This window comes from Melozone crissalis, unplaced genomic scaffold (assembly GCF_028551555.1).
Source record: "Melozone crissalis strain CALT ecotype California unplaced genomic scaffold, PUWL_Pcris_2 ptg000004l_1, whole genome shotgun sequence".
NCBI lineage: Eukaryota > Metazoa > Chordata > Aves > Passeriformes > Passerellidae > Melozone > Melozone crissalis.
In genome coordinates, this window is record NW_026535782.1 from 36,501,083 (window position 1) to 36,518,700 (window position 17,618).

Here is a 17,618-nt window from a genome sequence, read left to right on the forward strand (position 1 = left end):
ACAAATACAGCAGAATTTTATTAAATAATCCTCTACCTTCTGCCAACTTTGTCAGAAGATTATAATCCTCAGAGAAAATAATCAGGATTCTATATATATTCCATTATAAATCTCACTTATAGTCACTGCATATCTCCTTAAAAATGTCTATATGGAAAACTGCCTGGTTTATTCTGGAGACTAAGGACAATTATCCTACAAAGACTGTTTCCTGCAAACTATTTTGAATTACAGATCAATAAAATAGCTCCTATTAACTTGTTTTTTAAACTGTAGACAAACATTTATGTTTATCTACACATGCCTACCATTCATATTACAGATATGAATTTTATTTTTATTACAGATGACATTTATTTAGTTGTCTAATATTTACCATAACTTATTCCCCATAATTGGGGTGCCAATATTAATTGTATTTCCTAGGTGGAGAACTATGGCACAAAGAAACTGAACAAGGCATAATTTCACATGAATTCTTTATCAGCTTTGCTATTGCACCTTCACAACAGGCTTATTACTTTCTCTAAATGCCCAATGCCTGTGTATAGTTTGCCTTTTAAAAAGATAAGCAGTGATGAATATCCAATTTCAGCAGTTATAACACAATATTGCCACTTTCAAATATTCATAAATCATGAGTTTCATTACACAAAACAAATGTGTTTCCTTCAGGCGGCCTTGTGCTCTTAACATTTTAATGGATCAAAACTCAAATCTTTTTCTCTACACAATATGATTAAAAGCATATCTAAGAGAAAAGTGCAGGTAAATGATAACATTCTAAATGCTAAAGGACAAAAGTTATGGGATTTGGGGTGTAGGCTGAGAAGACAATGCTAAAACATGACAATAATTATCGACATGATAAATTTTCTGTTCAGTTGTTTCATATATCCTCATGTCTGAGACCACATATGGCTACAGTAGACCATTATTTCTTCTTTAAGTTCCTTTAGATTGGTTCTATATTCTTTAGAAGGCAAACTTCCTTGCCCTTTTCACTTCCCTTCATTCCTTAATTTAATTTTCTTTGTTCCATTTTCCTTCATTCACAATTTTTATTTCTCTTGTAATTTTTGGCTATTTCCAAAGTAGCTGATATTCCATTCCCCTTCTTTCCAAGCATCTAGCATCTTTCCAAGCATTTTATTTGGATTAGGAGAAATCCAATGTATATTATGCTCAACAGGGTGCATAGATGTACAAAAGCCAAACAGAACACTGTGCTGTTTTTTGAATCTCCAGACCTACTCTTTGAAAGACACTCTTAACTAAAATCTGTCTCCATATCAAATCTTAAAAGCATAACTGAGAGTACCCCAAAAAGGTACATATTCCATCTATTTTGGTTTATAAAAAGTATACCCAAAAACCAGCATGTCCCAAATACAAACTTGAAGTACAGCTGAAACTACTTTTGGAACATATATACCAAGTCATCTTTTTTCCTACTGTAGCCCAGCTGTGTAATTAAAAAAATATATGTACTTGTAGATAAATATGGCAGGGGAGCAGGCAGAAGAACCACTGATACTTCACCCAATTCACTTCACCTTCTATTTAACAGAGTCCCAGTCTGCAAATGGGCTCCTGCAATCCTAGGAGGATGCCCAGGCAGTTTTCACTACATGATAAAGTAGATACAGTGCTACATTAATATCCTTACAAAGCTATTCAAGCTGCACAAGTGATTTCTGCACCTGACAAGCATCTGACAACTGACAGAGCCATAAGAGAAAGCAGTTTAAACACTTAAACACATTCTTGACTGCAGCTGACTCTTATGGCCATACACCTGCAAACCCCCACCTACACTGCAATGGGGACACTGAAAAGTGGAGCAGTTCAGCACAGCACAACAACTTGCAACACCTAAATGTCAAGGTAAGAGAAAAACATTGTCAAAGGGAAGAGGAAAAACATTTATCTTCTGACCACGAATCCACCACTAATCAGTGACAACACATTATCTTTCTTAATAACCTGAAACTCAATATGGCTAAAACAATAATATTATAAAACAGGAATATATCAATTCAGGATTGACTGCATAAAAAATACACTATTCCCATGTACTTCAAATAAGCACCCTGATGATAATGGAAGATATTGTTTTCCTTTATTGCTTTTAAGCCTTGTTTGTTAACAAGTTTTGATTTCCATTTGAACATCATTTCAATAAACACCTCAGTATCTGTGTGTTCCTATTTTACAAAAAAGCAGATGTCTAAACACAGACAACTAATACACTTGTTTATAACAAGAGCAATTTTGTGCAGAATGCCTGTTGAGCAAATGTAACATTCAACTTTTCTCCCAGAAGAAATGCTAGCATTCCCTAAGAGTGATTAATGAAACACGTTTTAAAGAATCTTCTACTGAGGATTTTCTATTTCATTGTTTCAGATAATTAGGTGCATTTAATAATAATAAAGGAAAAAATAATAATTGGAAATATAAACTCAAAATCATTAAATGTAGCATTTATGCTGGACATTTCACAGAGATACATTTATTCCTACAAACTACTTTGCTCTTCACATAAATTCTTCTCTGAGCAAAGTTTTTATTAGTAAGTTTGATACTAGTGATGTTTGTAGATGTCTCTTGCAGGAAGGATGAGTGTTTTGACTGAGTGCTGTTTCACACACATCAAGAGACAACAGCCAAAGTGCTTACCATCCTTTCTGAAGACAGAATGCTGTTTAATTGATGAGCACAAATTAATTAATAAAAAGTACAGCTGTACAGGAAGTGAGAAACAGAGCAGAGGCAGCTGAAAGAATGAAGACCTACATGATTGGTAAGACATACCACAACTAGAGCACAGGTGGGGGGGTAATAAATCTAAAAAACCCCATATTGTATAGGGGGTGGTTGGGAAGAGCCTTGGAAGGTTGAAAGCTTGCACATAATGCACCAAAACAGGAGAAAAACAGAGGACAATGTTTAGAGTGAAGCTGCTAAAAGAAAAAAGCAGCCAAGATTATACTAGCAGCTGGCTCACTTAAATGTGTGCTTTTGTATGAACAACATATATCTGAGAATATTTTTTATACTTATTCTGCAGCTGATATTTTTCTCTACAATGAAAATTAAAAATAAAACTGATTTGCACTGACTTTTAGGGCATAAATCATAAAATTTCATTCCCCAAATGTTCCTAGTCTCCATACATACATTTGTGTGTTGATTTACATACCTACATTGCCAAAAACTTCACTACCCTCACTTCAGCTGGAGGTTATTACTTGACCAGGTTATGGATTATAATACCAAGAGATACAACATGGGTTGGGACAACCAAAAATCAGTATTCTTCTCAGACATTAAGTTTCTCTGCATTTTTTCATTACTTCAAAGATACAATGCAGTATTTCCCTCCTCACTTCTGCTCCAAAATGTAGAAATCCTCCAACTTAGTTGAACTACCAAATAGAAAAAATATTCAACTTTCAAGGAATAGCTTCACTTGCAAAAAGTATTTTTCTGTTCAGTGATTTAGGATTTTTGTGATGTTAAAATTCTTACAAGGGAAAAATAAAAAAACGAAAAAGAGAGGAAAAGACTGGAATGCTGTTTTATTCCTATTTATACAGAAAGGGTCTCTGCCATCTGGGGCTGAATATTTACATTAAAGCAAGTAACAAGATGAAAACAAAAAAGAACTGCATGTGGAAACTGGCAGAAGCAAATAGCTCATGTCTGTTTTAAAATGCATCGGATGAAGCATACCTGTATCCGCTGTGATAAAGAGAGGCCCGAATCTGCAGGGACAATCTGTATTCGCTGTGCTGCCCCATCCATTAGTGTCTGTGTACCACCTTCCTGGGAATGTGTAACCTAGAAAGGAGAAACAAATGTCACGGACTGACAACAGATATACTATTTTAATGGAGCCACTAATTTAATGGAGTAAACCTTCAGGTTTCATCAGCTTCCAATTTCTCTGAACAAGGCCATGGAAGGTCTGACACTCTTATTCTATAAAAAATGTGAATGCCTAATTCAACACCTTAATTTGTCTAATTAGAAAATTCTGATTTAGACCCATTTCAAAGTACCCTCCAATGCAAAATTTACAAATACTTTAAGTGAAGCAATTAATTGTTGACATGTCCGTGTATGGCAACCGACCCGAATATTTACTACTGCTGATGTCCATGAGACACAATACCTACCACCACAGCTGTGCTATGTTTGCAATAAATGTACTTTAATGGCTCACTTGAAGTGACAGAAGGGTTTTTTGTATGGAAACACAGCAATTGGCAGTTTCAATTCTGTTTTTCTGTTAAAGAATTCTATACTGGAGAACTATTAACAAAGGTAGGAAAAACTAATAAATTGTGTAAAGTTTGCAAACAGTGTATCTTGTATTAAAATCTCAGCGTGAATGCTCTCAAACACAATTTATTGAAGTATTTTAACAATTATCAGTATTTTAAAAATTCTTCACAGCCTACAGCAAATGGCATAGGGGGGAAGGTATTGTGTTATTCATTACAATATCTGTCAATAAAAATTAAGGACAGCTGCTATTTGTAGAGGCTCGATCAGAAAGGCCAGATTTTTTGCACTATAAAGAGAATTTCTCTTCACAGAGTTTACAGACACTTTCAACCTGAAATTTTTGTCTTAAATTCCCAGGTAACTCCAAAACCTTTTTGCTATTCACAAAACTGTCTGCAACATCCTACAAATCTCTATTACCAATTATTCCCAGTATTTACACCATTATACCAATACATCTCTGCACCTCATTGCCCCCCTGCCCCTCCCAATTAATACAGAGAATATATATGTATATTGCAGTCAAGGTACTATTTCATAACAGTTTGTGAGGCTTTTTGTTCCTCCTGTATCAGCTTCCTGATTTTGCAACCATACCATCATCTAAATGCTAGTATCAGCAGACAAAAGCAGGCCAGAACATGCAGCTCGAGGTCAGTATGAGAGAGGGATGGGGTGGAGGGCAAGACTTCCCCTTCTAGCAGAAATACAACCTCCCATTAGCCTATGTTGATTTTGAAATTTTGCCCCAAAAGGTGCTACTTTTGGTAGCAATCTCATAATTTACTTGCTCCTCTCCCCTCAGTGTGGCAGGTAAAACTGGCTGGTCAGTCATTCCGTGATCTGGCACCGGACACCAGTGCAGGCTGAAAAGCAGCCCAGCAAACAAAGGCTATTCTTAGCACAGATCTTCTTCAATCCAGTCTCCACAATGCTCAGAAGCAGATGCATCAGGGCAAATGAGTGAGGCTAATCTGCTGGGGAGATTACTTAAACTGCCAGCACCACCAAAAGAAATGCTTGTCAAACTACTGCTGAGTCATTTCTGGACACTGCTTTCTAAAAATACCCAATTTTTCTGAGTACAAGTACTTTTAAATAATATCTGCTTCTTTGCTTAAGTAAAGGACAAAAAACTGTTCATCAACCAGCAGCATTTTCAGTTCTTTCAAGAGAGGTACTTTCAAGCACTGAAGTTCTGCATCAGCCACTCAAATTGACAGGTACATGTGGTGATTAGAAACTATTAAAGTTTTATGTGCATTTACCTTTGCTTTACAAAATAAGCTACATATTATAGAACTGCTTCACATTTGCTCCCTTAAAATGCCATGATCCACATGTACCTTTTAACCCCACAAAATGTCAGCTTGACAGTTTTACTTCTATGCAGAATACAAGGTTTTTTATTTCAGTTAATATTGATAAGAGTAACTGCAAAATTTGTTTAAAATTGTACTTTTTATGTGTGACAGACTGTTTCAACAATGATATAGCTTTCCTCTGTTACAGCAAACTGGCAGGACTGTGGAAATGAACCACCACAGACTTAGTTATTCCAGCCAGAGTTTAAAGAAAGAATGCTCTTGGCAGGTAGCTTTGCTACATGATTCAAGAAATGTATTCTTGATACAGAAATAGGAATTATCTTGCACTGAGCAAAAGATGACTAGCAGATGGCAGAATCTGAGCAACAACAATCACTGCACAATGCTCCATACACACAGGGTTATATTTTGCTTCAATGTTTTGCTTTCATGTAAAAAGCCCTAAATTAAGAAAAGTATGCTTGTGAACACCATTGTAAAACTGTTGTGGTAATTTTGTGATTTAAAATGTTTCATGAACAACAATTAACATTATTTTAAAAATCAAAATCTATGTACAAAACACTTCTGATCATTATTTCAATGAGACAGAAGCATTTCCATTATCCTCAATAGTGGAACACGTTTTCCTTTCAGGTTCTACTCATGTAAATTTTTCTTTAAAATTCAATTAAAGCTACTTCAACAAGAGTATTATAAACGTTAGCAAAAATACTGCTGAAGCTCTCTAGACCTTAAACTATGATTTTTCAGTGATTAGGAATGCCACCAAGCAATTACAGCCTGTATGTAGGCAGGAATGTAAGTTATTGCATGGAGGCCCCTGTGAGACTGCTTTCCTTGCTGATTCCACCTTTCAGACAGCACATTCCTGCATGGCATAGGCCTGTGACAACAATTTTGGCTTAAGGAGTCCCAGTTTTCACTGGCCTCAGGGATGCTTTTCAGTCTCTCCAACCACGCGCCTGGTTGGGCCGCACCTGGTACGAAACAAGGACACTGATCACAACCAACAGGGAGATGACCTTCCTCCCCTCTGCTGTCATTCATTTTTTTTCCTAGTTTTGTCCACAGCATGATGACACACAGAGCTTACATGAGCAAGACTAGCACAGGGTGAGAATAAGTGGCTAAGTGAGGACTGGGGAATGGTTAAGCTGCACTGCTGCCAAATACGGTGTGACCATCTTAGTCAGTAAAACCTTGCTAAAACACAAATCCTAATCTCCACTGCTGACAAAACAACAGCCATGAAAACTGTACAGCTGTGATTTCACCATGAACAAGAACAGCTACAGCTCTCTGCAGCACTGCACCTTCACTCTCCCTGTTTTCTCCCCTGCCTTCCTTTGGCTACCAGTCATCTTCTTTGTGCTGGCTCTGGTAGTCACAGGAGCCTTCTCAGACCCTACTCTATGCTAACCCAGCAGAAAAGCTTCCACTTGTTTTGGCTGGGTTATTAGCTTGCTCTTGGTGGGGAAATTAATAAGGAAAGAAACAGAAAAAGGACCCTGTCTCTCCCATGGTACTGAGATACTAAGTCAGCTCAGTGTCTCCTGGAATCACATTATGAAATTGAGAAACAAACCCCAGAGGCAAACACCTTCATCACGCCATCCTGAGGGGAATGTACACTTCAGCTAGCTTTGACTAGCCTTGCACTGTCAAAACCAAACCAATTTAAACAGGAAATACAGCCCTATTTAGTCCTCAACAAAGAATTACAGTCCCAAAACAAAACTGCATTAAACACGTGTTCTCACCTAATGAAGAGGACAAGTAATAAGTGGTTTATGGGACGCAAACATCCTTTGAGATTGCCTTAGCAGCACTCAGAACAACTCGTGCTACAAAAATAAAAGCTGTGAAAATTTATTCAGGGTAGAATTAACCATCCCATCCCCCACTCCAACCCTTCCATCTGAAATCAATGCTGAGAGGAAATAAAATTACTTGAGAAGTAAGTCTATGTCTAGACAAGAATCCAAGAGTGGATATTTCAAGCTAAAAAATAACATCCATTATGGAAGATAAATAAATTACTGCCTCTATCTAATTTTACAGTAGTGTTAATTTTAAATAGTCTATGCTATGCTGAAATTTTCTAGATAACTATGTATACCCATATGCACACTCCCAAACTATCTGTGCATCTCTGGCAGTTCCCTGGCTGCAGTGCACAGATTCTGCACATAGGTCACACAGAACCAGAACTAGAAATTTGCAGAAACAGGAGCTCAATCTTTCTTTTGACACATAGCAAGCACATATATCTGAAAGTGAAGAACATGGCAAAACTTTCCTAGTGAAGCCAAAAATGACAAATGAAGTAATTGCATAGTTGTGTCCTGACTTTTTAAACTAAAAGGGAGTAAAGCAATTACACAACCAGATGGCTCTCTGAAAACCACTACAGGCTCAGACAGCAAGCTGAAAAGCTAGTTGCCTTAGTGGAAACCCTGCTAGATAGTTCTTAATTTTTGTGGGGTGCACTTTGGCAAAAAAGGCTTTGCAGTGTAACTTTAAAATGGACATAGTAGGTTGTTCTTCCTTCTGAGGGAAGTGTCCAGAAGCCTTGTCTGTATCAAAAATTTTCTTTAATGATTTGGGCTTTTACACGCCAGTCTGTGCATTTTATTATTCAATTTCTCTTAAATAGGACTCAAAATTTATGTACCTCTCCCATCTGCTGTTCAAAAATTTGATGGGCCAGTTCCTCTATGGTTGCCATGATCTTTAATCACCAGAATTTCCTGTCAAAGAAAGGAAAGAAGATGCTTAACATCTGTAGTTTCAAAAGTAAAAATATTCTGGGGAAAATATAGTTCACATAAGTGCGTTCACGGTTGTATGAAGATGACATCCCTGCAGAATTTAAAGTTTGCTTATACTATAAAAATAAATAATTTGCTATTTGAAAACCTGGTATTGTTTTATTTAAATAACTCACACAGAGACTTCCTATTTTTCCTCTTCTGCTTTTCCAACAAGCAACAATAAAATTACTGTGAGAACAGAAGTCTATTACTGACCATGACATCAGCAGGTCCAGGTTTAACATCTTAAAAAACTGGAACACAGGCGGTTTTTGTTAATGTGAATCAAGAGGGGCAAATCTAACTTCTGAACCCATACAGATTTTTTAGTATTAACAGGAGTGCTTGAAGATCAATTTTGTAACTAACAGGCAGCAGTACTTGGGACACAGAAGACAAGTGTTTAAAAAAAAGATGATGTTTCATTATCAATACTGCAGCCACAGCATGAGCCCAAATCTTCCTAAGAAGAATTTTGTGGGGTTTAACAGACACTGCTACATTAAAGCAGTAAAAAGGATTCAGATGCATGCCTTGTTTATTTGTCAAGGCATACATTATGTGTTATATTATTGGTATACAAATATTCACTAGGCGGTACTTAAAAGGAACATTCACAGATTATAAAGCACCATATAAACAATTTTACTGACAAAAGCAAATTAACAACACTACAATACCTACCTCTTGTAGGAACAAAGACTACTCTTACACTAATACTGCCTTTTATTCTTTAACTTTTCTGGAACTCCTAGGAATTACCAACTCCTCAATGAAACTTGAAACCTCCCCAATGAGCCATGCAAATAAAAAAATAACTCACTTTTAATTCAAGTTTAACTCAAGCTAATTCTGCTCTTAAAACTGGAAAGAGAAATATTTTTTGACTAGAGCAAGAATTGCAGGCCTTGGAGGCGTGCCCAGTGGTATACTAAAGCCCAAATAATGTGTGAAAGGGGAAATACAAAAATATTTGTGCATTAGACTATTCTTAATCACTCCCTAGCATGCTGCATTATTAGTTAAATTAGGACAAAAGATAACAGGCATGCATATAGAGATATGATACTAAAGCTTATGCTGAAAATCATTATCACCTAGGAAGATCTAGGTGTCAGCATCCTTGCAGGAGCACTCTATTAGCCCACTTCTGCATCCAGTGAGCTGCAGCACAATCATTATTCAAAGAGCACTTGGAATTTTCAAGGCAGGCAATGTGGCTTATCAATGTTTTCTTCTTTTAAATAAAATACTAGCAATCAAATATTGTACTGTTAACACACAGAGTGCCAGAAATGAGTGCTACTTCATTACACAGTAACAAAGAAATCACTTTGAGGTATTAATTTCCACCAGCTGGTTAGTTCTCCTAAATCAGATGCAACTGCCCTCATGTCAAGATGTGAGCTAAGTAAAACAGCTTAGCGTGAAGACTCAAAGCGATTTAAACTGGCATGTTTCACCTTGGAGTAAAGCAGTGAAGGAATACATTTGTATGCAACTACGATGCACCATTGGGAAACTGGCTCTCAGAGAGGCATAAACCTGGCAGAGAATTTTTGAAACTTATCTAAAACAGACTCATTTGAACTGCACTTGCATGAACATAGGACATCAAGTACACAAACAAGACTGAACTCTTATGATGAAGAGGAACCTGGAGAAAAGGTGTAACCTATCCTGCCTCTTCATGCTGCCTGGAACAAGCACAAGGTGGTTCAACTTAGGGATGCAGAACCAGCTGTCAAAGCTACACAAATCATGAGTTTGAGGCATGCACACACTGGAAAAGGAATGTACTCACTATTACTAACAAGAATTTACATATTACTCACAAGGTGTTTTATATTTGGACACTTGCACTTTCAATTTGCACAAACACTAAGAAGCAGATTCTTTTGGGTCTTGTTGCTTTATTTAACTCAGCGATCCCTAAACTAAAGGGCACTGACAAAATCAGTATTTGTAAAACCAGTACTCTGTACTAAATATCTAAATTGAAATCACCTCCAATAAACCATGTAACTTTGCTCTGAAGAGCATGTATAACAGTGAAAAAAGATCAGCTTCAATATTTCAAGTATAAACTCTTAGACAACATTTCATGTTGCAAATCATGTTGCAGATATGGAGAGCTTAACTAGGCATTCCTATCCCATTTTCCATTTCTGGCTTATAATTTCATCTCTTCGTGTGTTAGCATACACATAATGCCTGATAAATCAGTTCAAGTAACTGAACTGGCAGAAACTTCTTTCTCACTTGCCAAGTCAAGGAATAATTTCAAAAGCCCTTTGAACAGAATTTACAGCTCACTTCCAGGAAGGAGGTCCTGCTCACCCTGACCAAGCTGCAGTGGTCTTGACCCCACTTTTCCAGTAGGATAATTCAACTCACTAAAAGGAGAGAAAACTCAGCTGGCAGAAATGCAGCAAACATCATCCAGGTAAGCACAATGAAGTTGATTTCTTTTGCAGCCAGATTCATTCTATTGCAGCCAGAAGGGAGAATACGTTGTTAAAAGTCAAGAGAGGGAGGAAAAGAGGGAAGATTCGAGGAGGAGGCAAATCTTCATTCATTGTTACTGGTGGGAAGCAGATAATTCAGGTGAACTGCACCACAAAACTCTCCCATTGCTTTTGGCCCAGCCAGCTGGCTGCCACAGGTCACTCTGGAGTCACACAAGCCCACAGGCACCTGAGTGAGAAGCCAGGTCCTCCCTCTCAGGAGCAGCTGTGTTAAGCTGTTCATCTTGTGCAGGGAACAGGGGAGCAGGACAGGTCAAGGAGAACTATCTACAAGTTCTCAGCTAAAATCTACAGATTTTTACAGCTAACTCAGCTGTAAAAGGTTTTGTAGTTCTTATTTTGCTTACCTAGGGTATCTGTGTTAAGACTTCCCATCAGGTGTGCTTAATCACTCTTTAGACATCCCTGCAAGGAATTAAGCAGAAAAAAAATTGCTTCAGCTGTTTTTCTTCTATTATGTAAATTTTAAAATTTAGCACATTTTTCATATTTTTTAAAGCTTATTTTCCTGAGTTAGTCCAGCCAATAGTCTCAGTGGCTGAATTGTTTCACATGAAATGATCAATATATTCTTAATTCAAAGCTACCTGAAACTGAGAAACGTTCCATGAACACCTCATAACCTTCATTTCCCAGCAAAGAAAATTACTTGAGGGATGAAGAAAAGGCCATGGATGTAGCTTACCCAGAGCTTAGCAAAGCTGAGGCCTGACACCATCTGCCCCAGCATTCTCCTGGACAAACTGGCAGCTCATGGCTTGACCAGGGTTCCCTGGGTAGAAATCTGGCTGCCTGGCTGGGCCCAGAGTGGTGGTAAACGGAGCTACATCCAGCTGGTGGTCAATCACCAGGGCTGCTCCCCAGGGCTCAGAACTGGGATCAGCCCTCTCCAGCACCTTCACCAATGATCCACATGACGGGATCAAGGGCACCCTCACTAAGTTGGCAGATGACACTGAGCTGGGCAGGAGTGCTGACCTGCTGGAAGGTAGGAAGGCTCTGCAGAGGGATCTGGACAGGCTGGATCAAGGGGCTGAGGCCTGGGGATGCTGGTCAGCAGCTGAACATGAGCCAACATGTGCCCAGGTGGCCAAGAAGGCCAAGGGCATCCTGGCCTGGATCAGCAGTGCTGTGGCCAGCATGATCAGGACAGTGACTGTCCCCCTGTACTCAGCACTGGTGAGGCCACACTTCACATGTCATGTCCAGTTCTGGGCCCCTCACTGCAGGAAAGCCTCTGAGGTGCTGGAGGCAGTCCAGAGGACAATGGAGCTGGAGCACAACTTGCTTGCTCAGCCTGGAGAAAAGGAGGCACAGCAGAAACTTACTGCTCTCTACAAGCACCTGAAAGGAGTGAAGTTGTACCAGGGGAGGTTTAGATTGGATACCAGGAAAAATTTCTTCACTGAAACAGTCAGGCATTGGCACAGACTGCCCAGTTGGAATTGCTGTCCCTGGAAGTGTACAGCACCAGGCCCAGTGACAATCACAGGGATGCTGGGTTAACAGCTGAATTCAATTTCTTTTCAATCTTAATTATTCTAAGTATCATCAGTCTGAGTTTTGATCTTCAATAACCAGAAGTGATCATCAAGGTGTTCTCATCTAATGTGAATCTTCTTGCTTTCAGAAATGCTTTTTTCCATGCTTGTCAAAACCATGTCATACACATTCAAAGGACACACCAGCCCATATATGAGAAATGTTTATTGCTAGTATAGGAAAGAAGTAGATGGATTCAATTAATTGCCAGGTTTTTCCATAGAATAGTCTCTTCTCCTTTCAAAATGAATGAGACAAACCATGATAAATCAAATTTTATTCAGATATTTAAGACTGATAATCACATTTTTACTTCCTTTCTAAAGTTATCTAGAACACTGAAAGGAGGAAACCTGGAATTCTACAAGACCAGAGACCACAACATAAAAAAGCTGCACATAGTTTTAGGATCTGCTTTATTATGTCCAACAGTTAAAAGAATTGTAATATTAGTTGTATTATGACTAGAAGAGAGAAAGGAGAGCCAAGGCTCCTGCCAACACACAAGCATTATGTTGTTTACAAACAGTGCCCAAATAATTTTTGCCTTATATTTCACTTTGAATACTCCTGCAAAAATTATTTTCAACTGCTGCTGTTTCAACCAGCAAGCCTACAGCTGCCTATAACAAGTACTACTCATTTGGTCTACTGGTTTCCCTTTTTCACATCAGACCAAGATCCTTGCCTTTACTTTAACCACAAAATTTCTGAAAAATGAAGTGGTAAGAAGTTCTTTGTCCCACAGCCATTTAGCCACTGACACTGTCACAGCTTAAGCTCTTAGTTCCTTCTTTGACTTTCTACCACTATAATCTGACACACTGTAAAACTACAGAACAAACATAACCTTTCTAAAATTTTCCTTTAAAAAGATGTGTTGCTGACAACTATGTCAAATGACAATATGATTAAACCACTGCCTCTGCAAATGTACAATACATCCTAGTTTGGCAGCCTTGTGTTCCCCTAGTCCGAGATGATCCCTTTGTTTATTTTCTTATTTCTGGGAACAGGGAAAAATCCTCTTCTCAGAAGATACACAGCACAGAAACATTTTGCTTCTGTTGCTCTAGGTAGAGAGTAACACAAATATCAGCATTGTACTTAGACTCATTAGACCTGCTCTACAAGGATGATCACTGCACTTGTTCTCAAATTTATTCCTTGACTGCTTGACACCATTACTTGTCATGTAATTAAATAAAAAATGAAGCTGTTTCAAAAACATTTGAAAAAAATAATAAGCAGAATTATACATCCATCTCTTTTCCTTACAAAAGCTCAATCCCATCCATCTAAAAGCAGGCACTTTGACAGAAGGCAGGCATTAGACTTCCTCTTAAATGCTTTAAAATGCATTTATTGCTTTTCTGTTCAATCTTCAGACTCAAAATGCTACCAAAATATTTTTGTCTGTAAGTTACATACTGTTAGTTTATTTCCCTAGTGAATGAGTTAGTGAGCCTTCTTGACAAGATTCATTATTATTTTTAAATGCCTCACTGTCACCAGTTAGTACAAACAGGGTGGTGGTGCATCTGGCATCAAGTCCAGTGGTGTTCCACTGTTATTTAAGCACCCTGTAGGCCACCACAGCAGTGGAAACCTTTCATTAGCTTGCACCAATTAAACCCCTCATCTCTACTTCCTCCTCAGCTTTTATGTGCTGAGGAAGGAACAATTATCAATGTTTTAGTCAAAATAACTTATGAAATACTTACTTTTTAAAGTATTTCAGGCTTACTTCAACTGAACTGGGTCAGGAAACATTCATTCCCATGAGAGCAGACAGCAATTTTGAGGGTTGGTAGTCAGAAGCACTAACCTCTCCACTAGTACAGTTAAGTTATACCCAGAAGACATCACCATTTAACTTAACCTTCTCCAGGGACTAAAGTTACACAACTTTAATTGTCTTAGCAGGAAGTTCCTATTAATAGCATTTTTAGATATCATACCCATGTAGACTAAGGACTTCAAGAGTAGTACCAGGAAGTGTATTTCTTTAAGCTGTGATGCTCAATTTGATATAAAAGACAACATCTCTCATTTTATTATACTACACTGTTGGTATAGCTGGCCCACTATCAAGTGCCTTGATTCTAATGTAATGTCCTTTGAATGAGTAAGAACAAACCACATCAGCATGAAAACATAACGTGAGAAAGTTCTGTCCATTCCAAAGATCTTCAGTTTACTTTGGAAAAAAGTACCGCATACCCTTGACCAGTTTTACTGCTACAAAAACAATGTTTGTAAAATTTCAGTAGTTTAATTTACCCTGCTGGCACTGTTAAACCAGTTTGACTCTATGTATGGAGTGAATAATGATTCTTCTAATTACTAAGTATAGATTGTGTCTTAATACAGGGGTCTTTCCTAGATGAAATCAACCTGTTAAACTAATGAAGTTACACAAGTATGTTCTAGATATTTTATACACGTACATTAATTAGTTATGACTGCAGAAGTTACTGTGAACTTCACTTTTTGTTTTTATCAGTGTGCTGGTTTTGGCTGGGGGAAAGTTCACTTTCTTTGCAGTAGCTGGTATGGGGCTGTGTTTTGGATTTGTCATCAACACAGGGCTGATAATACAGAGATGTTTTTGTTATTTTTTACAGTGCTCACATACAGCCAAGCCCTTTTCTGCTTTTTGTGCTGCCACACTGGTGAGGAAGTTGGAGGTACATGGGAGATGGGTGGCAGATACAGCAGGACAGGTGATCAAAGGTATATTCTGCCCATATGACATGCTCAGCATATAAAAACAGAAAGAGGAAGAAGGAGATGGAGTGCTGGCATGTGTCTCCCCAAGCAGGCATTGCACATGCTAGGGCCCCCCCACCATCACATCAGATATTCAGCCAGCAGCCTGCCCTGGACATGGCTGAACACTTGCCTGTCAGCTGGATACAGTGAATTATTCCTTGTTTCACCTTGCCTGTCTGTGTGGCTTCTGCCTTCCCTATTGAACTGCCCTTATCTCAACCCATGAGTTTTCCAGCTTTTGCCCTTCCAATTCTCTCCCCAGTCCCACTGGTGGGTGAGCGAGCAAGTGGCTGCCTGGGGTTAAACCATGGCACACAGTAAATACAGGAAGGTCAACATGACTTTTTAGGAAAGCTCAAAAAGTGAATATAAGAGAAAACCAACTGCAAAAGCAGTGGAAACAATCTCCTGTAGAAACACTGCTTCAGTACTAATGATTTCAATATACCTCAAAGTCAACTAAGGATTTTAGCTCAGGTCATGACATTGGGCTTACAGGTACTCTGTACCTTAAAATGGAAACTAGTCCTCACTTCCATTAGCAGACTAATCATACACTAATTAAGAATTCAGCATAGCCTGTGCCAAAGTTGTTTAACAAACCCCTACACATGGAATAGAATGCACTCAATGATCCCTCTATGATTAAAAGTGCCTGAGTTAGTGCTTAAATAAGTTAAAGATTTCTTTATATGTTAGAGCAGTATTCTGCAATGCTTTACAGACAGTGAATTAAACCAAGGAAATCAAACACATCTGTGGGACAAATGATGGATGCCACTGTTCAGTGCTTCATATAGGAAAAGCTCAATGAACACAGCAAGCTAAATGAGCTATTCTTGGGTTATTGTTCTATAAACCACACTGTTCAAGAGGGTACAAGAGTTGGCAGATTTAAAGGAGTAAGATTCTCTTTATTAATGAACTGAGGAATATTTTTGTGACCCTCGACACCCAGTAAGATACTGTTTTTTAAATTCATGAGACCAAGATTTAGACAGTGCATATATAAGGGTAAGTAACAACACAAAACTGAAGCAGCTGGACCTGCAGGCAAACAAGGGAAAATGAGACACTTGCAAAAGCATAAGGGAGTAATTAAAAAGCACAGAGCAATACAGAAAGAGATGCATTTGTAGGCATGCCTGTGCAATTAATTTAAAATCACTGCTCTCATTATCTTTTTTTGTAAGCAAGTGCTACACTGGGAAGAAACATGAGAAAACAGAATCACTAGGATAAATTTTCAGTCGACTAACAAATAGCTTTTACAGTTTGGGCCACCAAAGGGATAGCCTCACTTTTAGGCCTTGGCTTCTGCTCCTTTTATCATGGCATCTCCAGAACCTGCCCCATCAGCCACAGCTGAGCTGACTTAGCTCACTAGTCCCACAACCAACTGGGAAAAGGAAGAGGAAAGGCAAGTGGAGTCTACTCCCAGGATCACTGGCTACATGCCACAGCCAGGTAAGGAGACAGCCACTTAGGTAACCTGCCCTGTGTACTGTCAGCCATAGCCTGCATCTCTACCTGAAGCCTGCAAAAGGAAAAAATGATAAAAAAACCCCAAACTGATTCCCTGCACCAGAGCTGAAGCTGCACCATGAACCAGGATGCTCATCTGACCCAAGACTTCCCCATTCACTGGATTAGGTTCAGCCAGGTCCATTCCAGCTGCCACAGCAAGATCACCCTAACACATCACAGCAAGGGCAAACCCTTCTTTCCAAACACTTGCAGGCAATACCTTCTCTATGGTACAATTACAGTATTTCATGGGAGGTAGCCCCACTGCTGGCTTTGTTCCACTCTGCATTTGCCTTCATGGTTGTATAGCTGTGAACTCATCTTCTGACTTTATTCACCCTGCACCTACTAACACACAACACAGGAAAAGCAAGTAGGACCAGAATCAAGACCACTTCTTTTTGGTAAAAAGCCCACAATGTTACACCAGCTTATCTATAATGCCAAATTGCCCTTTCAGGTGTTATGCAAGATGACCATTTGGAATACTAGGAATATTCACTGAACTACAGCCACAGATGAGGTAGTTGATAGATATGAAGATACTTTACAGAAATCAGCAAGCCTCTCCAACAATACTAACAATATGGGCCTTACAAACTTGCACATCTGCATATCCATGGAAGCCTCCTTCAGATTAAAAGGAAAAACAAAACAAAAAACCCAAAGAAGCAAAACCCTCATACAACAAAAGTGAGTTTCTCACACATCCTTCCAGTAAATCACTGTTGACACTGACCCATGTAAAATGTTCTGGAGGACGAACTGATCAAGAGCAGCCCTGCCAAGGACTTGAGGATTCTCTT

The 17,618-nt window shown here is 38.6% G+C and overlaps 1 protein-coding gene across 4 annotated transcripts in view; it reads right to left on the reverse strand.

Annotated features, from left to right (window-relative positions):
• Positions 1 to 17,618, reverse strand: part of NR2C1 (nuclear receptor subfamily 2 group C member 1) — a 47,233-nt gene that overhangs the window by 25,163 nt on the left and 4,452 nt on the right. For 2 of the 4 annotated variants that reach the window (XM_054277486.1, XM_054277509.1), the window contains exons 2-4: positions 11,316 to 11,373; positions 8,302 to 8,377; positions 3,739 to 3,846 (exon numbers count right to left, since the gene is read on the reverse strand). In XM_054277486.1, coding sequence (XP_054133461.1) covers positions 3,739 to 3,846; positions 8,302 to 8,355 — 162 coding nt within the window. In that variant the 5' untranslated portion in view covers positions 8,356 to 8,377; positions 11,316 to 11,373. The remainder of the gene's footprint in view (positions 1 to 3,738; positions 3,847 to 8,301; positions 8,378 to 11,315; positions 11,374 to 17,618) is intronic. The other 2 variants (XM_054277501.1, XM_054277492.1) reach the window with 2 other exon arrangements.